A 23,953-nucleotide genomic window follows, 5' to 3' on the forward strand; every position below is an offset into this window, starting at 1 on the left:
ACTCAGCATAGAGCATGTGGAACATAGTGGGTTCCTAGCAAATGTTTGCAGCATGGAATAGAATTTTGAATAGAATGAGCCAAATTTATTTACTATTAGAGGATTTTGCTGAATGGTTAAAATCAATGCAAAATGAGGAATCCAAGTTTTTGATTAGGCATTACACATGAAACCAGGAAGAGGGAGAAGTATCTCCTTTAATGTGTATACAGAGAAGGTAACCCATGAATGCTAACTGAAGGTGTTTATGGGGATTTAAGAGTTCTCTTCACAGAGAGGTGGTTAACCTAAGGGGAAATGAGGAAAAGAACAAGTGCAACAAACAGAAACAGGGGTCAAGTGATCACTTTTTTTGCAACTTTTTACTTTAGAAAAATTTAAACTTACAGAAAAGTTGTGACAATATAATGAACATTAATCTAATCTTTACCTAAGTTCCCCAACTGTTAACAGGACATGTTTGCTTTCTCTTTTGGTCTGTCTATACACAAACGCTTTTTGGATGAACCATTTTAGAGTAATTTGCAAATACTTCAAACTAAATATTTCAGCATGTATCTCCTAAAGATAGTCTCCTATGCAACCACATTAAATTTAATGTTCAGGAAAATTAACATCAACGAAATACTTTTTATCTAATATACGTACATATTCAAATTTCCCAAATAGGTCTCATATTGTCAAATGTAACTTTTCCCAATTCAGGATCAGGTCAAGAATCACATGCTGCATTTAGTTACTATATTATGTTGTTTACTGTAGTCTAGTCTCCTTTAATCGTAAGTTTCCTTGCCTTTTCTTTAATATTTTCAAGAGTCCAGGCCAGTTATGTTGCAGAATTTCCTTTTATTTGGATTTATACTATTGTTTTTCCATGATTACATTCAGGTTAAGTATTACTGACAAGAGGCTATGTAGTTTATGTTGAGTGTTCAGTGCTTCACAGCAGGAGGCACCTGATGTCGGTTTCTCCCCACAGTGACCAAAGATTTGATCTCTTGGTTATGGTGGTGTCCACCAGACTTTATTAATGTAAAAGCAATGGGAAGATTCCCATCACAAATAATTGAAAAGATTCCCTTTACAAATAATGAATACCCTGTAGTGTGTTACTTGGAAACTATAACTATCCTGCTCCACAATAACCTTTTACCCAGTGGCCACAGAATATGCTGGTGATGGTGGCTTTTCTAGTTCAGTATTCCTTCTACATTTTTTATATGATATTCTTCTATAGAGGGCTTTTCTATCCTCAGAAAGAAGGGACATTATAATAAATTAAAAATAATTTTTGGATGGTCATTGTAGCAATATAGATTTTTGTTTTCTTATTCAAGGTAATCCCTTATTATTACCATGTGTTTTGAGGCTCATACAGTTCCGTATTTGGTCAGTGGGAAAGTGGGCACCACCTAAAGCTGGCTCCATGTTCTCTTGATATTGCTCCATGAGTTTTTGAGTACTGCCTTATTTTCTGTTACTTTTTATTATGTCACTATTATAAATCATGCAGAAATACTAGTCTTGTGCATGTGTATACTCCATAACAATTTAGTTCGTTCTTTGCTCCAGATCGTGAATCAATCAGTTCTCCAAGAACTAAGTTCCTTTTGGTAGGGAATAGCATGTGGAAAACAAGATTTGGGAACTAACTGTGCTCACCTCTACTGGTGCTGTCATTTTATTTTTCTAATATATAAAATTTTAACATGATTAACATAAAAAATAAATTTAAAAGACAGTCTCTGAAAAAAATCTCATTCTTTCCCTATTCCTTTGTACCCATAGTCTAGTAGTTGCCAACTTTCTCTTCCGGTGCTTCTTTACGCAAAAAATAGTGCACATAAAGATATGTTTGTGTGTATGTAAACACACATATGTATATATGCATAGAAATGTAGTATGCCATCTACATTCTTTTTTACCTTGTTTGTTTTCACTTAACAATATATCCTAGAAAGCACAACTACCAAGTCACAAAAATATGTGTCATTCTTTTTTTAAAAAATTGCACAATACTCGACAATTTACTTCCTATGAATAAGCATTATTTTTTTATTGTATGATTATGAATACAGTGAAAATAATCATGTGCATGTGTATCTTCAAGGTGTATTTTTATAAATGAGATTGCTGGATCAAGGATCAATCTCCTGATGTATGTATTTTCGTTAAATGTTACCTAATTATTCCCAGGATTCCAGATGAGATGCACCATGTTGTGCTACCACCAACAATGTATGAGTGTGCCTGTTTCCCCCATGGGCTTGATAAAATGTACTGTCAAGCTTCTGAATACTTATCAATTCGTTTTTGGGAACTAGGTTCATTTATATTCTGAAATGAAGTAATTTCCTATTTAACTGAACTACCATGAATACTTAAAATATCTACACTCAAACTTACTTTGTAAATGAAATATTGTTTTTGTGTCTTTTAGAAATTATGGTTTCTAAAGAAAGTGACAATACAATCAGAAATAGGAATTCTTAAATTCTTGCAATTTCATCATGAAGTGATCCTTGGATGATGATACTGCTCCCATACATGCTACCTTAGAGGTAAAGTGAATAGCGGGAAATTATTCTACTTGTTCATTTACAGCAAAGACAATAAATTAATCATTTTGATAAATATGAGCAACTTACTCATTATTAATAACTATTCATGTATTGTTTAAGCTAACAATAAGAGCACATGCATAGCTTGAACAATCATTGTAACTTGATATTCTGGAATAAATTTTTATATTATTCCTTCAGGAGGAAAAAGAAGGACAATTATAACCATGGTAATGATAGCAATTAGCACTTATCATGCCAGGCTCTTTTCTAAGCAATCTACAAGTGTATTTTATTTAATCCTTACAACAATTTTGTAAAATAGATACTATTATTATGTCAACTTCACAGAGCAGAAAACAGAGGTAAGTAATGAGCCCATGTCCATGCAGTCAGTAAATAATGGGGCACAGATTCAAAGCCAGGCACTCTGATTTGATACTGAACTCAATTATTTTATTATAGAAGCTTTAGTATTTCATTGCATTATATTAAGGAGAAAGTTAAGTACTTAAAACAATATAATACTAATAAATAAAAATGTTTATACTTTTTCCAAGTAATTTTTAGCTGACTCAACTATGAGTATGAACAAGGATTCTAAAGTTAAATCATGGAAACTAATAGCAACCAAAGTTAAGCTATTAATCCATGATTCACAGAAGTTTTGCTACTGGTCACATAAAAAGTAAACTAAATTAAAACTTTTTCACAGTGAATAAAATTATCAACAAGTACCTCAGTTTAACAGGGGTTCAGATCATAGCTCCTTGTTCAAAAGCAAGCAGTTTAACAGGGGTTCTGATCATAGCTCCTTGTTCAAAAGCAAGCAGTGATTAAAATTGTTTAAAAAAATTTAGATACTTTTAATTTTTAGTCCAATGATGGTTCATTTTACATTTTAAAATATTAATAAAAGTAATTATCATTTTTTATACATACATATTCACTTAAAAAATACAAAAATATTTCAGAAGTTGACATAACATTTTTGAAAATAAGTGTTGGCATTTATTTAAAAAGAAAAACATTTAATTGAAAATTTTGGAAAAGCCTTATTACCAATGACCACTGACTTACCTCATCTGGAAAAAGATGCAACCTTTCCATCATTGTTCTTCTGTGAAGGTTTTTAGGCAGCATGCCATAAATAGCTAGTTTTACAATCTGAAAAATAGATATACATAGGACACAATAAGAAAATTGTGACTTGCGATTGTAAGAAAGTAAACATAATTAGAGATGATGATGAAAATGAGGGGTTTACATCATTCTCAGCAAACTATCGCAAGAACAGAAAACCAAACACTGCATGTTCTCACTCATAGGTGGGAACTGAACAATGAGATCACTTGGACACAGGAAGGGGAACATTACACACCGGGGCCTATTGTGGGGTGGGTGGGGGGGAGGGATAGCATTAGGAGATATACCTAATGTAAATGACGAGTTAATGGGTGCAGCACACCAACATGGCACATATATATATATATATACACATATATATATATAAAACAAATCTGCATGTTGTGCACATGTAACCTAGAACATAAAGTATAATAATAATAATAATAAAAAGAAAGAAAATGAGGGGTTTAGATTCAACACGAATACAGGAAAGAAACAGACCTAAGTGGATATGTGGAAGCAACAGAAAAGAAACTTTTATTACTTTGTACATTACTATTTTCTTTTGGCTCCATTTATTGTTTATTTAGAAAAAGAAAAAAAAGATTAAAAATAACCTGTATATGTGCCAATTTTAGATAGAATAATTGATTTTTATCATCTGCACTCAGTTTTCAATATAATTTGATGTTTGTTACAGCTAAACCCACTAAAACAGTACATGTTAGAACAGGGTTACTTTGTAAGAGGCCTTCCTATTACTTTTATTCTCTCATCAAATCAGACTGCAAAGTCTCATTACATGCAAAAGCTAATGGGATACCATATGCATTTTCCATCTATTTTCTATTTTCTGTTAGCGTTAAAACTTTATGTTTTTGAGAGGTCATTTAAGTATATATAAATATACATGTAAACATATTTATATAAACATATATATATTTATGTTGTTAAAATTAAAAGCAATTAAAAATTTAGTTCCTTAGTCACAAAAGCCACACATTTCAAGTGGTCAGTTGACATGTGGCTAGTGGCTACCACATTTGACAGTGCAGACACAGAACATTTCCATCACAGCGAAAATTTCTACCAGACAGCACTGATTTAGTTATTAGCGTTTAAATTTTTCAATGTTTTAAAAGTTGTAAATTGAAACTGACAATGTTAAGACTATCTTTTCTGGATAAGCAAGTAATTATATCCTCTGAATATCATCGTAAAGGCAATTTTATTGTATTAGTAGTGTTACATGGCATTTGATTCTCCTATTTCTAAAAAATTTAGTTGTATTTATTTGAATTACTAAGTTGGCATTTTAAAAATTTGCCCTATTAGAAAATGCAAACTCCACACTCAAATTTTAAAAAGTTAGAAAATGTGAAAAGATTATAAGCTAACAGGGAGGAAAAACGACATACAAATGTACGTAAACAAAGAAATACACGTGAAACAACACATACATGCAAAAAAGTAATTCTAGCTGTATAGACATTAAGTAAAGTTTTAAGAAATTCAGAAAGTAAAAAAGATAGAACAAGATAAAGTTAGTAAATATTGAAGACCTTCTTCATATAATCTATATCCCAGGGCATGTGCCATTTGTGTCACAGAAGTAACTTATTATTTATAGGAAGGGGGAAAATCAAATAGAGGAACCAGGTTAGAAGAAAACATAAGGACATAGAGCCTTTTAAAGTTGCTACAACATATGACAGAGAGAAAAAGAACATAAGAAAAGGGCTAAATTGATATATTTATTTGAAATTAGAATAATCTACACCATTATGAAAAATTTTAAATATTCAACAAACTATTACCTATTTAACTATTAAATATTATCATATTTCACAAATTTCAATTCTGTACTAATAATCAGAAAGCTGCATTGTGAAACAAATTCTCTGATAGGCCACACACAGTAAGAACTGATAAGCAAATTATGTCTACTGGCAGAGGCCTACTATTCCAGACAAACACTTAGCATCTGAATTAAAAGTAAATAATAAATCTCTTCCTTGACAAGACATTCTTCTTCAAAACATAGTAAAAATTAAGACTTAAAAAATTAAAATCCTTTAATGAGGTAATAATCCAAATGGATTTAACTCTGAAATATTTCCTAAGCCTTCCTCAAACATTTTACAATCCATTTCAATTATTACTCCTAAACAATAATTTGAAACAATTTCTACAAATGTTACCTAATACTAAATTTTTAACATGAACGTTATACTATACTGCCTCCTAGTGTACAGTTAAGATAAAACAGAAACTTTCATTTTAACATTTCAAATATTTATAAAGTATTAAAAATATAATTTATTGTAACAGCTGTGATATATATTATCAGGAGCCCTTATAACTTTTAATACTATTATATACAAAGCATATTGATATTCAAAGTATAATACTTTGACCTGTAAGGCTTAAAAACACACTAAAAAAAAATTAAATTAAATAAAAAAATTAAAAATTAAATATTAAAAAAAAATTAAATATTTCCTAAGAAGCAAACTCTGAGCATACTTTTATAAAACAGATATAAACAATACTAAATAAATAGTAAATCATGACACTTCTAAATGGTACGTCAGGCCTTATTATAATAAAATATCCTTCCCCGTAACCTTACCAAGAAAATTTTAGGCAGTACTATACCAAACAAATGGTTGTATCCTGACAATAGATATTTATTTTTATTATTTAAGGGAAACAAAAAAATGATATTTTTAGGTCTAACATTTTGCTAATTTATTAATGTATTGCAGTAAAAAGACAAAATAGTCTCTAATAGGAAAAAAATGCTATCTAACCTATGAGTAAAGTTGAAAGGTTAGTTCTATCAATAGTTAAAAGGAAAAATAAATCTTAAAACAACAGGAGACTTTGCCTTTAGCAATATTGGTGACTAATGTATGAATTAGAACCTCTCCCAGTATAATACACAAAGTAATAAAAATTAGTGAAGTTAATTAATATTGTTTATAAAAAAATCTTTTAAAGTATGAAAACTGACCTCACAAGGCTTCGAGGCCCCAAATTCATCCTTCTTGTGGGGATGAAGATCCTGTAAGTCTAAAGTTTAGCTCAAAAAAATCTCAGGTTGTTATAGCCCCATGTAGTTGCCATAAGCTAAGTGAATCCTTTTTGAGGAAAGCCATTTTTAACACAGGTCTTAAAGAATTCCCAGAGATGAAGTTTCAAGGTACATGAGCCTACCAAGTAAGTATACTGAGCAGATATTACAAATTGTGGACCTACAAAGGCCACAAATACGAGAATCAGATATAAATGCTAAGAATTATGTTTAATATGCATAAAGAAATATAAGAGTGGACCAAAACACGATAAAGAAACAGAAGACTATTGAAACTGATCAACAAATTTGAAAAAGAACCAAATAATAAAACTTCAAGAAACGGAAAAAAGGTAATTGCAATTAGGACCTCAGAAAAAGGTTAATCAGATTAGACACAGGTGAAAAGATACAGAACTGGAACACAGATCTGAAGAAATTACTGAGAATGCCCCACAGAGACAGTGAAACATGAAGTATGAAAGAGAGGTACTGAATCATGTACAATAAAATGCAACTGTCTCCTCTTATTATAACCAGATTTCCAAAGGGAAGAAACAGAGAATAAAGAGACCCAATATTAGAAGATTTAAGAGCTAACACATTTCCAGAACCGAAGACACCAGTCCTCAAACGAAATAAATAAGACTGTAGTAGGAAGATATGAAAACCAAAGACAATGAAAAGGTCTTAAAGGTATCTAGAAAAAAAAGACAAGAGTACACATAAAGAAATAATTAAATCGACATCTGATTTATAAAAGCAATAATACAAGCTAAATTCCAATTGAATAATAGCTTCAAATAGCTGAGAGAAAAAAATAATGGAATAATGGTTATCTTAGAATTCCATTTATAGCAAAACTATCTTTCAAGAATGAAAGCAAAAATAAAAACAGTTTCAGACAAAAAAGGTGAGTTCAGTATTAAGAGAATGTGGCTAGAAGAATGCCAGTAAGAGGTACTTCAAGGAAAAAGAAACTGATACTAGAAGGCAGGCCGAGTTACAAGAAGGGATTGTAATAAAAGAAAATTAAAAAAAATCAGTAACAGAATAAAACAATAACAAGAATGTTCAATCAGAAGAGTTTTTAAAAATCCTGAACAAAGAAAGCATGTAGATTGGGAGGGACAGTGGTAGTTCAAAATCTTCTAAGGGCTTTCATTGATTTGGAAGGAAGGTAAAAATACTGATGATCCTTAGACCTATAATAAATCAATTCAACCAATCCAAAAGAAGGCAAGAAAGAAGAGAAAATCTAGCTACATGATGTTTACAATAAAAACATCTATAACATAATAACTCAGTAAAGTTTAAACAATGAAATATATGAGGCAAACACTAATCAAAAGTCAGCTAATGGAGCTATCTTAATATCAGAACAAACAGACACATTATTGGAGATGAAGAGGATCAGTACATAATGACCCTGATCAATTGTTTAGAAAGATTACAATTCCAATCTTAAATTCATCTAACACTAAACCTTCAAAATATATAAGGCAAAAATTGACAGGAAAAAAACATAAGAAAAATAAATAAAACATAAACAAGCAGAGTGCCTACAGTCCTAGCTGTTTGGGAGGCCAAAATAGGGAGATTGCTTGAGCTCAGGAATTTGAGTCCAGCCTGGGCAACGTAGCAAGACCCTGTCTTTAAAAACATAAACTAAAAATAGAATAAAGTCTGAGTGTGGTGGCTCTCACCTTTAATTCTAGCACTTGGGAGGCCGAGGTGGGAGGATGGCTTGAGCCCATGAGTTTGAGACAAGCTTGGGCAACATAGGAAAACCTGGTCTCCACAAAAAATAAAAAGTTTTAGCAGGGTGTGGTGGTGCGTACCCGTAGTCCCAGCTACTTGAGAGGCTGAGGTGGGAAGATCCCTTGAGCCCAGGAGTTTGAGGCTGCAGTGAGCTATCATTGTGCCACTGTGCTCTAGCCTAGGTGACAGAGTGAGGCCCTGCCTCCAGAAAAATAAATAAAGAAAGAAATAATAAAATAAAATGAAAGTAGTTATGTTTTTAAGGACTTTACTATTTTTTCCAGAATAAAATGGACAGATCTGTAAGAAGAAATTAATAAATCTACAATTGGGATGTTAATAAATAAAAATAAACTCAGATAATATTCGAGTTAACAAAAAAAGTCAGAATACAAGAACACACTTAGCATGTTTGAAAATATATGTATACACATGCATACATATATCTCTCTCCTTTCCAAGGCATTTCAGCAAACTCATCATATACTAGGTGATTATGCAGGTATCAAAATTTAAAAAGAAAAACATCAGAATTCTTCGACTAAATGCAAAACATAATACATAGCAATTATAAAATACATAGAGTTGAATAATAAAAATAATACTTATCAAAACTTGTGTGATACAGCTAAAGTGAAGAATTTATATCCTTGAATGCTGACTATATTAAAAGAGAAGGGAGACTGACAAAACAGTGTCTGAATTGGTCTTTCCAAAGATGATTAATAAAAAATACAAGAAACTTACTGCCACTGGATCCCTCAGGTGAAGCTGAGCAGCTGTTACTTGTCTAAATCCACCTGGGTAGCTGTAAAAAGGAGCAAAGACATTAAAACTGGGCATAGGCTGATACCGTATTCTTAAACTGATTATTCTTTTATAAGAAAACTATTTTAATAAATTGTTTCTGGAAACTATGCTGTTCATTAGCGTTTTCAAAATTAAGTAGTAATCTACGCTCTTTGAAATGCTATTCTCTTAAATGGTCAACTACCATTACATCATAAAAAGTTCTACTTCTTGGAAAAACTTATTGGCATAAGTATATTTCTATATGAATTGTAACTTATTAATTCATTCACTCATTACGGGGCAGTTTATTACTACTTGATTTAACAAAGAAATAGAAACAAGCCAGAATATTTCATGTTCGTTACCAAATTAGATAAACTGTATAAACTACGGGTTAGGTCTGGGGAAAATGTTGGTAGTCCACTTGGTTCTGAAGTCAAGTTCATACTTTAGACAGCCAGTAATCATGTTTCCTCTTAGCAGTTTGTAAAGGTCTCTAAGTGCTACATATTGGCTCTAAGTAATATAATATTTCATTGTGCTCAGATCAATTATTCTTTATAAAATGAAAAAAGTGGCAATTACAAAATATACATTGAATAGTATTGAAGGCAGCTTAGCTTCCAGATACCCCAGATGCAGGGATGGAATCTAGGTTTTGTCAGTGACCCCCAGTGTAATATCAGGCACCTCATTTTACCTCTCTGCTTATAATTTTACTCATATGAATAAATATTATCTACCTCACAAGATTTCTGGGTCAAATGAAAAAATATTTCTGAAAGGGACTGGGAAATTTAAAACAAAAACAATACATATATAGATGTAAGGTTCTATTATCCTAAATAGATAAATAAAGTCCAAATGATTTTAAGAAAGGGGGAAGAAATTGGAAAGTCAGTGTGGAATCTGCAAAAAACCTCAAGATTACCTAAATGTGGTTCTTTCCATATGTTCCCTTCAATAAAATTTGAAAATATTTTAAAGGTGATTTAAGAAAACACGTTTTAGGAATGAAACTTACCAAAGTTAGAAGTTTGCTGAGAAAGATAGTTTTAAAATTGATATTCTCTTTTTTCATGGAATCTCAGTTTTAGAAAAAGAAATGCCTGTCTAGACTTCTATTCCTGCATTCTTTCTCTCCATGGAAAAAAATGTTTTGCAATTTCTATGCTAAAAGATGATCTTTCTAGTTTGAAAACTGAGATGGCAAATTCTAAAACATACCATTTACAATATATTTGAGAAGTTTGGACTTTATTCTGAAGTATTTGGAAAGCTAATGTAAAATTTTGAGTGGAGGATGACTTGAGTAATGCAACACTCAATCGATTTTTACTAGTAAGAAAATAGCTACACTCTTTCCTCCAGTATGGGATGGAGTAAGAGAACATTTGTTTTAAATGCTAGCCAAGGGCTTTTCATTGAAATTAATTCAGTAAACACTGAATGTGTATCATGCTGGGACTAGGGACACAGATAAATATGACAAAATCCTGTCCTATTTAAAATGGAAAAATTCTATTGATACAACTAGTAGTAAGTTGTATTTCTAACTCATGCCAATGTATTTTAGACGACTAAAGACTTAGATGTGAAAGTTCAAGGTGCACGCACACCCAATTCAACCAACTCCTAAAAAATTCGAAGTAAATGTTTACGAAAATCTGAACAAGAAAGAATTTCTGAGACTGAAAACAGAAGAAATTACAAAGGAAAAGGCATCCAAAAATATAAAATTAAATAACTATACAGTAAATAACAAAAATTTTGTTAAAAGTAAAAAATAAAATAGTGGATTAATAATCTTAATAGATAAAATGTTCATAGAAAGTGATAAAGTAACACTGAAACTTCATTATTATGCAAATGTAAATATTCAGCTGCATATCAAAAGACAACAGCCTTATTTTTAAAGATAATACTGTCTGCACAGATTTGGGATAACAAACATTTGTATGCTCTTCTATGGCTTAGTAAACTCATGATTGAAAATACCTATCAAAAGACCTATAAATGACCATTCCTTTGATCTTGAAATACATTTCACTTTCAGAGATTTTAAATAATCCTACATATATGAAAAAAATCATTGGACAAAGACATCACAGGATACAAAGTCAATGTGCAAAAATCACTAGCAAAAAACCACTAACATTCCCAGACACTAACAAGAGTCAAGTGCAGAGTCAAATCAGGAATGTATTCCTGTTCACAGCTACCACAAAAAGAATAAAATACTTAGGAATACAGCTAATTAGGGAGGTGAAAGATTTCTACAAGGAGAACTACAAACTACTGTCCAAAGAAACCGGAGATGAAGGCTGGGTACAGTGGCTCATGCCTGTAATCCCAGTACTGTGGGAGGCTGAGGTGTGAGAACTGCTTGAGCCCACAAGTTCAAGAAATGCCTGGACAACACAGTGAGCCCCCATCTCAAGAGAAAAAAACTTTTTTAAAGTTAATAATAAAAAGAAATCCGAGATGACAGAAACAAATGGAAAAACATTCCATGCTCATGGATAGGAAGAATCAATATTGTTAAAATGGCCATACTGCCCAAAGTTTATAGATTCAATGCTATTCCTATTAAATTACCACTGAGATTCTTCACAGAACTAGAAAACAAATTTCAAAATTCATATGAAACCAAAGAAGAGCCCGAATAGCCAAGGCAATCCTAAACAAAAAGAACAAAGCTGGAGGCATCATGCTACCCAGCTTCAAACTATACTACAGGGCTGTAGTAACCAAAACAGCATGGTACTGGTTAAAAAAAAAAAAAAAAAAAAAAAAGATACATAGACCAGTGGATCAAAACAGATAACCCAGAAATAAGACCACATACCTACAACTATTTGATCTTAGACAAACCTGGCCAAGAAAGCAATGGAGAAAGGATTCCCTGTTCAATAAATGGTGCTGGGAGAACTGGCTAGCCATATGCGGAAGATTGAAATTGGACCCCTTCCTTATACCACATACAAAAATAACTCAGGATGGATTCCAGACTTAAATGTAAAACCCAAAACTATAAAAACCCTGGAAGACAACCTAGGCAATACCATTAAGAACAAAGGCATGGGCAAAGATTTCATGACAAAGATGCAAACTGCAATTGCAACAAAAGCATAAATCGACAGACGGGATGTAATTAAACTAAAGAGCTTCTGCACAACAAAAGAAACAGAATAAACAGACACCTACAGAATGAGAGAAAATTTTTGCAAACTATGCATCTGATAAAGGTCTAGTATCCAGCATCGTAAGGAACTTAAATTTACAAGAAGAAATAACAAACCCCATTAAAAAGTGGGCAAAGGACAGGAACATACACTTTTCAAAAGAAGACATACATGTGGCCAACAATCGTGGAAAAAAAGCTCAGAATCATTGATCATTAGAGAAACGCAAATCAAAACCACAATGAGATGCCATCTCACACCAGTGAGAATGGCTATTATTAAAAAGTCAAAAAATAACAGATGCTGGCAAGGCTGTAGAGAAAAAGGAATGCTTTTACGTTGTTGGTGGGAGTTTTACACTATTGGTGGGAGTGTTCAACCACTGTGGAAAACAGTGTGGCAATTCCTCAAAGTCCTAAAGACAGAAATACCATTTGACCCAGCAATCCCATTACTAGGCACATACCCTAAGGAATATAAATTGTTCTGTTATGAAGACACATCCACATGTGTGTTCACTGCAGCACTATTCATTATAGTAAAGACATGGAATTAACCTACATGCCCATCAAAGGTAGACTGGATGAAGAAAATGTAGTACATATATACCATGAAATACTACATAGCCATAAAAAAAGAACAAGATCATGTCCTTTGCAGCAACATGGATGCAGCTGGAGGCCATTATTCTAAGCAAACTAACACAAGAACAGAAAACCAAATACTGCATATTCTCACTTATAAGTGGGCGCTCAATGATGAGAATACAATAACACATAGAGGAGAACAACACACACTGGGGCCTACTGGAAGGTGGATGCTGGGAGTAGAGAGAGGAAAATAACTAATGGGTACTAGGCTTAATACCTGGGTGATGAAATAACCTGTACAACAAATCCCCATGACACAAGTTTACCTATGTAACAAACTTCACATGTAACTGAACTTAAAAGTTAAAAAAAAAAAAACAAAAAAAAAACCCAAGAATTGAAAAAAAAGATGTTTATCAGCCCTGTATAAAAGCCAAAATTTTCATTTCAAAAAACAGAACAATGATCAAGTATCATAAATCATTTTGTGCACTACTACTTAGTAACCAAAAATAATACTTACAAAAAGGTTCTTTGAGAATTTTCTATTAAATGAAAAAGGATATAAACTTGTATATACAGTTATCCCTCTCCATCTGTTGAGGACTAGTTCCAAGACCTCCTAAGGATACCAAACTCCAGGGATGTTCATATCCCTGATATAAAATGGTGTAGTAATTGCATATAACCTACACATATCCTCTTGTATACTTTATATCATCTCTAGATTACTTATAATACCCAATATAATGTAAATGCTATGTAAATAGCTGTTATGCTGTATTGTTTAGGGAATAATGACAAGAAAAATGTTTGTACATGTTCAGTATTGATGCAATTAAAAAAAAATTACAGGCCGGGTGCAGTGGCTCACGCCTGTAATCACAGCACTTTGGGAGGCCAAGGCAGGCGGATCACCTGAGGTCAGGAGTTCGAGACCAGTCTAGCCAACATGGAGAAACCCTGTCCCTACTAAAAATACAAAAATTAGCTGGGCATGGTGGTGCACACCTGTAGTCCCAGTTACTCAGGAGGCTGAGGCAGCAGAATTGCTTGAACCTGGGAGGCGGAGGTTGCAGTGAGCCAAGATCGTACCACTGTACTCCAGCCTGGGTGACAGAGCAAGACTTCATCTCAAGAAACAAAACAAAACAAAAATTTTACATTTCCACAATGTGGAATCCATAGATATGGAGGGCTGATTGTATATTAAAATGTTAACTCATGGGATCAGGAGTGAATTTTACTTGCCTCTTTAAACTTCTCTATATTTTCTAAAATTAGTATATCCTAAAAATTTTACAACTAGCAAGCTAAATTTTGAATATGTAATTGTAATATAGTGTTATGAGCATAATAAAGTAGTATGTCCAAAGTGTAAGTGAACAGTCAACAGAAACAAAAAGCAATCAACTCTTTGAGTGATGAGGAAATAGAAAAGGTATCCCAGAAAATGTGACATCTGAGCCAATTTTTAATGGCTAAATAGGAGAAGTCCTCACTGTCAGGGAACAACACGTGCAAAAGCAGAAAGGAATGAAATAGCATTATGTTGTCTAAGAAGAACTAGGAAGCAGCAGTGGGAACTGGTTTCCAATGACTTGTAAAGGAGTTTGAATTTTCATCTATCAGTGAGAAAGCACTACTGACAGGGACACTACCAGCTGACGTACACATTATGGTAGCTGTTCACTACTGGCTATACTGTTATTTTCCTTCATTTGCAGTAACACTACATATTATTGCTATAGTAATTTCCATAGTATTTTGTGTCAATACTTCCCTTTATGCTTTTATCACATCATGTTATTCTGACTTTTAATATTTCTTTCCCAATTACCTCTCAATTTTGTAGAACTTGGTTTATACACAGAGATTTGCCAATAGCTGACATTACTAAAGATGGATGTAAATTCAGTTTTGTTAACTTATATAAAGATTTCATGAATGTATTTTAAGGGGAGGAATGGGCAAAGGCTGGCTCAAAGAAGCAAAACAGTTGTTCCAAATATTTAAGATGCACTTGGGGCAAGAGATGAAAAGAAACGAATGGGAACATCAAAGGCGAAGATGCATTTGGAAATAAAATAGTGATTTTGATCAAGAATAAAAAATCAACATTTCTAACCAACCATAACTTGGGTAATAGTATAGAAAGTATACTTAATTAAATGTGCACATGACCTGAAGCTGTCGATTAACTAATACATGAGATGATAAAATCAGGATCTTAAAAGGCTGGAGATAAAATTTAACATGGAGTAAACTTAAGGTCTTGCAATTGAATTAAATTACAACTAAAGCACACAGGAAGGAGGAGACATGATTCAACAGGAGTATACCTGAAAAACACTTAGGAGTTTTAGCTGACAGTAAACTCAAACACAGAAATACTATGGCCTTGAAGAAAAGTTCTACTGCAACAGAAGATTGCCTAACTGAAAAATGGAGAGTCACGCTGTATTTGGAAACCAACAGAACACACCCAGGTGAGTATATTTACTTAAGAGCGATACTGACAAACAAGATTTTATCTAGAGAAGAGTGACCATTCCTTAAACATCTTGTTAACTTTCAGGTGTTTGGGATGGTTCTGAAAACAGCAGTAAGATGAATTATAGGAAGCAGAAATACAGAAGTAAAAGAGTGACTAAAACATGAGATTAATCTTGTTCACAGGTTATATGAAACACTTCTAGGATAAACAAATACTATCAGGTAATAACTACATTTGGTATAGTTGTGTGGTTTTTAAAAACTGAGTAAATTATATACATGGCATGAGTAAAATTAGTAATAAATGCCGATTCTTAAAAATATCTTTTTTCTTTTAAGAAAGAAGAACTGTATTCTTAAACTAATATATTTTAACTACCTGCTTTCCCTGACAATAGCATTATCTTACCCAGTATGCGAAGAGTATACTTTTTGTTCCCATTTGTTTCCAGAAAATGCAATGTGTCTTGTGTTCATTATAACAACATGATCCCCACAGTCACCTAGATTTTAAAAAGAAACAAGATTTTGTATGAAAAATACAAACCTTAAGAAAAAGTGTCCTTGGTTATTTATAAAGCCTAAGTTCAAACAACGTATTAAAAAAATAAAAAGCAAGTCACAGTGCAACATCAAAAATCCTTGAATAGACTTCTGTTACTTTTTAATATAACATCTAAGTATAGAAAGAGTTGGCTGGCCATTTGGAAAATCTCAACACTGCAAAGTAAAAGAAATTTAATAAGGGTGCCAATAACAACAATACATCTTTAAAAGGCAAATTACTGTTATTACTCTTCCAATAAATAATTACACTTCAGTAAAAATGTTTGTATTAAGTGCCTTTAAATGTCTGATACAAAATTTCCCTGAAAAATAGTGAAGAAAATGAAAACAATATGTATATAGACATAAAAAAGCACGTTTCACCTATAGGTAAATTGAAAACAAACATAAAATATTACAATTGATTATCATTTTTTGCAAATTTAGAGAGCAGACTGCTATGATCTTATTAACTACCATGGAAAGGTTTTTTCCAACTATGTATATAGTAAATTTAAACTGCTACTCTCAACTATGACTACACAAACATATTTGACAGGACAGATGACCTGAAAATCAAAATATGTGTATCTGCACTCATTTTCTATCCCTAAGTTTGGCTGTTCATCTGAAAACAAACTAAAAAGTTAACATGTACATTTTCAAATGACTTACTATATATGACAAAATCAAGTAATCAGAAACATTTATAAAACACCTATTCTACTAATAGAAAAAAACAAACCTAAAGATATTCTAAAACTTAAGAAAAAAAAACACACTAAAAATAACAAACACAAGTATAATATATATGAAAACTAAAGATTTTAAGATTCTATGCAGAGCTCTAAATTTGAATGGCAGAATTTTCAGAGACGTTCATAGTCTATATAGGAAAAGAATAAAGAAAAGAAAATAAAGCAAGTGGGTTTTCATCACTAGAGTGAAAGGAAATTCAGAGGTATGAATGAAAGACCTGGGAAGCTTGCTGTTATTAGATGGAAAAGAATAGTCTGACAATATTTAATTAAATGATTGAAGTTCCGAAAAGTGACACCCTGTTGGCTATTGAGGCAGTTGGGCAAATGCAGCAGAAGAGTAAATAAAGAAGGTGAGAAGATAACCAGACAGCCTCAAAAAACGATGAAATTACTTTAGCTCACATCCAGACATTTACAGCAGAAGATTAAGTGATTTGCAAAGGCTCACACACTAAGTTACCTAATACCCAGTATAGGCTCTTTCCATAACATCTATTTGGAGGAAAAAATTGAATCTTTAAACTTTCCACTAAAACTGAATTTACTTTTAAATTGTTAAGTTTTAAATACAGGTAAAGCATCTTGAGCCACTCAAAAAATATTTATAGAGAGCAAAAAAATCTTTCATGGGGCATTAGACAGATTGCCACAAAGCAACTGAAAATCATGTTCTTTCAGTTCTAAGGTATCACATCTAATCTAGGAAAAATTGTTCTTCCTCAATAATATATGCCAAATCTCTAGTAAATTCATTCTAAGAAGCAATGAATTCATTGCTTCTAGTAAATTCATTACCAACGCTAAACAAAAACTAACCAGCAATTAAATACACGCTTTTAACTGTATTTCATTAACACTAAAGTCAGTAGTAATGTAAGACTGTAACCCTGGATATAGCACAATTGTTTCTGTCTAAATTTCTATTAAGTTAAATAGTTTCATTTTATAATTTTTAACTTAAAGCTGCACATTTAATATATATGTACCAAATGTAAATAAATCATAGCTCTAGTGCTTGATCAAGAGATGTTCTGAAGAGAAATTAAGTTGAAAAATAGTATAATAGTAAACAATTTTTAGAAATAGGAATTGTGAGTTTATTTATAAAAATTCTAATCTTAAACTTCTAACTTTATCTGACTCATCAGTATAACACTAGGTGCTAAATTAAATGGCCAAATACATTCAAACTAATTCAGACAAAGTGAAAACTCAACAGCTTCATGTCACAAAACCTAAAGTCTCAGGTAGGTTACACCATCAGGGGCACCTCTTAGTCCTATACCGCCTCAATGTTTTGGCCCATCTTCTCCCTTAAGCCAGAATTAAGTCATAATTTTTCCTCAAAATTGCCTGGGAGGAAAGGAAGTAATATTTATTCAATATCTTCTACTTTCAAAGCACTGAGCTAGGCATTTTATAGTCACTTTTAACACTCAAAGTCTCACAACTATCGTGTTGGGTAAAGCTAATGTACTCCCTCTGCCTGCCACTTTTTACTATTTAATAATGTTTAATGAGAAAACAGAGTCAGAGGTTAAACAACTCAGCTAAAATGATATGTCTAATAAGTGGTAAAGTTAAGCTTCAAATACAACTCTAGTAAAACTTCAAAGGCAGATCTTACATGTCTACTACAACCAGATGGCAAAAAGTGGTAGTTATAATGCCATAAGGAGGCAATGATATCACTCACTAATCAATTACGTATTCTTTTCTGCTAAATTCTAAGATCTCAGAAGTCCTTCTCAGCAAACCACTGACAGGTTACAGTTATTTGCCATCTTTGTACTTCCCCATGTATCAACTCCTTGGTTAGGGATTCAAGGAGACCTAGAGTATAGGATAACTTTTTGTAGCCTTATTTACCAGTTTTTCCAACACTACTGTCTGTGCCAAGTAAGCCATGCTATTTAGGTTGGTGCAAAAGTAATTGCAGTTTTTGCAACTGAAATAACGAACTACTTTGTTCTAGCATTTGTATAATTTTTTTGGTCCTAGATCCCTGCTGCAGACTCTTTAATTATAGATCCCTCATATAGAGTTGCCAGACACAGTAAGTGTTTATGAAAATCCCTAGTGTTCGTTTTTAACCATGTTTGAAATATTCAGATTCTATGCAAGGGCAGATTCAGATAGAGACACCAATTTGCTTGCTGGGAGTCTCCAGCTCTTTTAAAATTTACTTTATAACCCTTTTCCATTGATGAACAAATCCACTTGCTATGTATTACATACTTACTAATGCCATGTATCATTCTTGATGCTGGGGATATAGCAATGAATGTAACTGAAAAACTTCTTTTTATTTTTTTAAACTTTTATTTTAGGTTCAGGGGTAAATGTACAGGTGTGTTATACAGGTAAATTGCATGTCGGGGGGTTGAATATACAGATTATTTTGTCACCGAGGCAATAAGCAGAGTACCCAATAGGTAGTTTTTTGATCCTCACCCTCCTCCCACTCTCCACCCTCAAGTAGTTGTCTATTGTTCCCTTTGTGCCCATAAGTACCCAATGTTTAACTCCCACTTATAAGTGAGAACATGCAGTATTTGGTTTTCTGTTCCTGTGTTAGTTTACTTAGGATAATGGCCTCCAGCTCCATCCATGTTGCTGCAAAGGATATGATCTCATTTTTTAATGACTCTACAGTGTTCTATGGTGTATATGTACCACATTTTCTTTATCCAGTCTACCACTGATGGACACTTACGTTGATGCCATATCTTTGCTATTATGAATAGTGCTAAAATGAACTGTACATGCTTTAAGTTCTTTCAGAAATCACCTAATTGCTTTCTAGAATGACTGAACTAATTTGCACTCCCACCAGCAGTGTATAAGCATGGCCTTTTCTCCTTGGCCTTGCCAACGTCTATTATTTTTTGACCTTTTAGTGATAGCCATTCTGACTGGTGTGAGATGGTATCTCATTGTGGTTTTGACTTACATTTCTCTAATCATTAGCGATATGGGCATTTTTTCATTTGCTTGTTGACTGTATGTATGTCTTCTTTTGAAAAGTGTCTCTTTATGTATGTCCTTTGCTCACTTTTTAATGGGGTGGTTTTTTGCTTGTAAATTTAAGTTCCTTACAGAGAAATTCTTGTTAATAAATCTTATGCTCTAGTGGAAAAGCCAGATAATAAACAAACAAATAAATGAATATGCAATATGCCAGGAGCTGACGAACATGGGAGGATAAAGAGTAATAGAGTGGAGGGATTATTAATTGGTACAGGTTTTTCATCAACTTAATTTTCACTTCTCTGGGATAATGTCCAAGAGAAATGAAACTGCTGTGCTATATAGTAAGCTCATGTTTAGTTTTAGAAGAAACTGCCATATTCTTTTCCAGAGTTGCTGTACCATGTTACATTTCTACCAGCAATGCATCAGTAATCCAGTTTCTATGCATCCTCATCAGCACTTGTCACTATTTTTTAAATTAGCCATTTTGATAGTTGTGTAGTATTATCTCGCTGTGGTTTTAATTTGCATTTCCCTAATGGCTACTTATATTGAACATCTTTTCATGTACTTATCTGCCATCTGTTCATGTATTCTGCCCATAGTCTAATTAGATTGTTTGATTTTACTGTTGAGTTTTGAAAGTTCTTTATTTATTTTAGATATGACTTTTGTTGATGATGTAGTTTGCAAATATTTTCTTCCAGTCTGTAGCTTGTTTTTTTCCCCTTTATAGGGTTGAATCCTTCCTTACAAGCTGTTTGCTTTAGCATAGTGGTTTTTAAAGTGCAGGTGATTCAGTCTTAGGCTTCTAAAAGGTGACTCAAGGCACAAGGATCTAGGTTCTTCTTCCTTCAACTAGGACAGTACTGCTTTTATTTATTGGGTTTCCTTGAAGATTTAGTTTGAGAAATGTTTGAAAAATAGCTATTCTGAATTAGTGATAAACAACAAAGTTTGGCTTTGGCCTTTATGTTTGTTTCTAAGTTTGGAAGGACAAATGTCCCAATGGCTACTTCAGTGTTATTTTTGGCATCCCTGAACTTGCGCACAGCCAAGGTGATGAATGATCATATAGGTTACCATAAAATCTGCTGAATGTATAGATACTGTAACACGAACAAGGCATACTGTTTAATTTATTGACAATATCGATATAGTCACTTCCAAAGGAGATACGTATTCTAGATATAACCTGAAGCAAAAATCTACTTCAGTGCTCTGTAGGATGATATTCTAGGAGTGAGGTGAAGTATAAATGTACAATTTAGATTGCAAAATTAAAATGCTGTGATATTAACATTTCAATTACATTTATACATTTAACTGAATAGTAAGAGAAAAATATGTTAGCTAAGCAACTTTAAGAAGAGAATCATAAACTTACAAGGCAGAATACTACAGATTAGATTTAGATCATAAATCTGATCTCTGCTGAATTGTTTGGTATGTTAGCATTCAAAACATTAATCTTTATAAACTGAGTGCAACTTTTATTTCATTCAATGCAGAACAGAAATATTTTAACATAATCTAATTTTAGCAAAGCTAAAGAAAGGTTTTCCTCTGCTTCCTTTAAATACTCCTATAGTCCTCCTCAATGAATTAATCAGTTGGCAGTGAAAGGAGTAGAATCCTCATAAAGAATAAGTCATACTCCACTAATCACCACACATAACCTTTCTTTTCATTTATCAGAAACATGTTCAGAAAGTTCCCAAGTCCCAAATTCAAGAGGGCAGCTCTAATTAGAAGGAGGGATTCCTTTACTAGCTCCACATCCTTTCTACCTTAACCCACATTTTCCATAAAAAATAACCTTATAATGAAAAGTCAATTTCCACAACACTTCACAAACATCCATTTCACAAATAAGGTAGTTTAAATATTGTATACATTATGTTTGGATACATTATTTGTTAATTTTTATAATCATTCCTAGAACAATGATCATCATTTGTAATATTATTAACTGTAGGTCAATTTTCAAAAAAATATATTTATAGTGATTATGAGCCCATAATATCTGCTCAATAAATGTTTATTAAACCACTAAATGTTAGAATGAACTCTTAAAACACAACATATTTATAAATTGAAAATTGCTTGCAATTTAAGTTTTGATTTTAGTGACATCTTGTGGACACAAGAAGTTTTGCTAATATATTACATATTAAATACAGCGAAACATGCCCAGGCAAAATGGCTCATATGTGTAATTCCAGCACTTTGTGAGGCTGAGGTGAGTGGATCGCTTGAGTTCAGGAGTTTAAGACCAGCTTGTGCAACATTGTGAAACCCCGTCTCTACAAAAACTACAAAAAACTTAGCTGGATATGATGGTGCACACCTATAGTCCCAGCTACCTGGGAGGCTCAGAAGGTGGAGGTTGCAGTGAGCTGTGATGGCTCCATTGCACTGCAGCCTGAGTGGCAGAGTAAGACCCTCTCTCAAAACACATAGTGAAACAAAAATGCAATTCAGTCTTTAAAAATAAGTTTCTACTTTCACAGAAACCTAACAGGCAGCCACAACAGCTCTTCTGGTATCCTAGCAGAATGCCTATTCCTCCATATCTAAGGTACACTTTCGCAATGACGACCTGGTAATAAGGAAGCAGAACTTTGAGTGGACAGATAGTGCTATATTTGGAGATGGAAATTAGGTGACTGCTACTAATTGCACTTTTCTTCAAATTTTGTATTATTTGCATTTCTGCAGAGACAACCTAAGAGATCTCATTTATTATCTGCCGATACCATTGCTAAGGAAAAAAGCAGCAGGAATACTCAATACAAGTGGTTAAGTATCACCAGAGTGAAGTGGAATGGGGAATTTCCTACATGAGAAACAGGTGCCTAAGTTCTAGTTCCAGTTGTACTAGAATATAGCTGAATAGCAATGAAATCCTGATTTTAGTTTACTCGACTGTCAATGAAGAGATGAGGTGGTTAAACAAAATATCTACAGTTCTAAGGAATTAAACAACTATATGAATTGGTAATTCTCTATTTTTCTGGTCTGCCAAAAAAGATTTTTAAAGTAAACAGGTTTATAAGTTAAAGTGTAGGTCTCCTGATCACTTTTTACTTTCAAAATACAGTTGACCTCATTATTCATAGATTCCATATTTACAAATTTGCCTACTTGTTAAAATTTGTTACCCAAAAATCAATACTCATAGTGCTTTTGCAGTCATTGATGGACATGCTCAGAGTGGAAATAAATTTGTGTTATTTGATGCACATGTTCCCATCTGAGGCTGAATAAGGCGATGCTCTGCCTTCTTTCACCTTTCATAAAATAAACAAGCATCCTTTTCATTTTCTATGTAGTGCTAGTTTCTGGCATCTGTGGACTTTTCTTAGTGATTTCACTGTTTAAAATATTCCCCAAGCTTGGTATACTGAGTGCATTTAGTGTTCCTAAATGTAAGAAGGCTGTGTTGTTGCCTTATAGAGATAATATGTGTGTTAGATAAGCTTGTTATACTGCTGTTGGTCACAAGTTCAGTGTTAAGATGTCTTTAAACAGAAACACACATAAAACAAAGTTATGTACTGATTGGTTGATGAAAATGCTGTGACCAGAGGTTCAGAGGAATCTAACTCCGTATCTCTCCCAGAAGCAATGATTCTGTATTCACTAACCCAGTGTTCACAGGATAACTACAGGGAACAAGAACTGACTACTCACAAAACATCTGTTTGAAAGTGTCATTCCACAAACGATTTCTGGCAAGCATCTATGATGGGCCAGACATTGTACTGGGGGGTGCTTGAAAAACAAAGATTAACAAGACAAAACCTCAGATTCATATTATATACTCACAGATTTCAGAGTGTGGGTTTATTTTGATCTCACTGAAATTTTCATTAGGTAGAGAAAAAAGGTTAGAGCAGCATACATCTTTGCTCTTGCCCAAATCAAATCATTTGGAATACCCTTCCTCTTAGCTCCACAGATCCAAAAATCTGACTTAGCTTCAACGCCAGAGCCCTGACTAAAAGTATTTTCTTCATTTTCACAACTGGAATTCATAAATGCAAGCACATTCACTTAACAAACATTTCTTACATTCCAA

General features: G+C 32.9%; 1 protein-coding gene across 1 annotated transcript in view; it reads right to left on the minus strand.

Moving 5' to 3' along the window:
• MRPL13 (mitochondrial ribosomal protein L13) overlaps positions 1–23,953 on the minus strand; it is a 49,487-nt gene that overhangs the window by 20,362 nt on the left and 5,172 nt on the right. The window contains 3 exon segments of the mRNA NM_001258083.1: positions 3,642–3,728; positions 9,274–9,334; positions 15,999–16,092. Of these exon segments, the coding sequence (NP_001245012.1) occupies positions 3,642–3,728; positions 9,274–9,334; positions 15,999–16,092 (242 nt within the window).

Source organism: Macaca mulatta, chromosome 8 (genome assembly GCF_049350105.2).
Source record: "Macaca mulatta isolate MMU2019108-1 chromosome 8, T2T-MMU8v2.0, whole genome shotgun sequence".
In the NCBI taxonomy this organism is placed as follows: Eukaryota; Metazoa; Chordata; class Mammalia; order Primates; family Cercopithecidae; genus Macaca; species Macaca mulatta.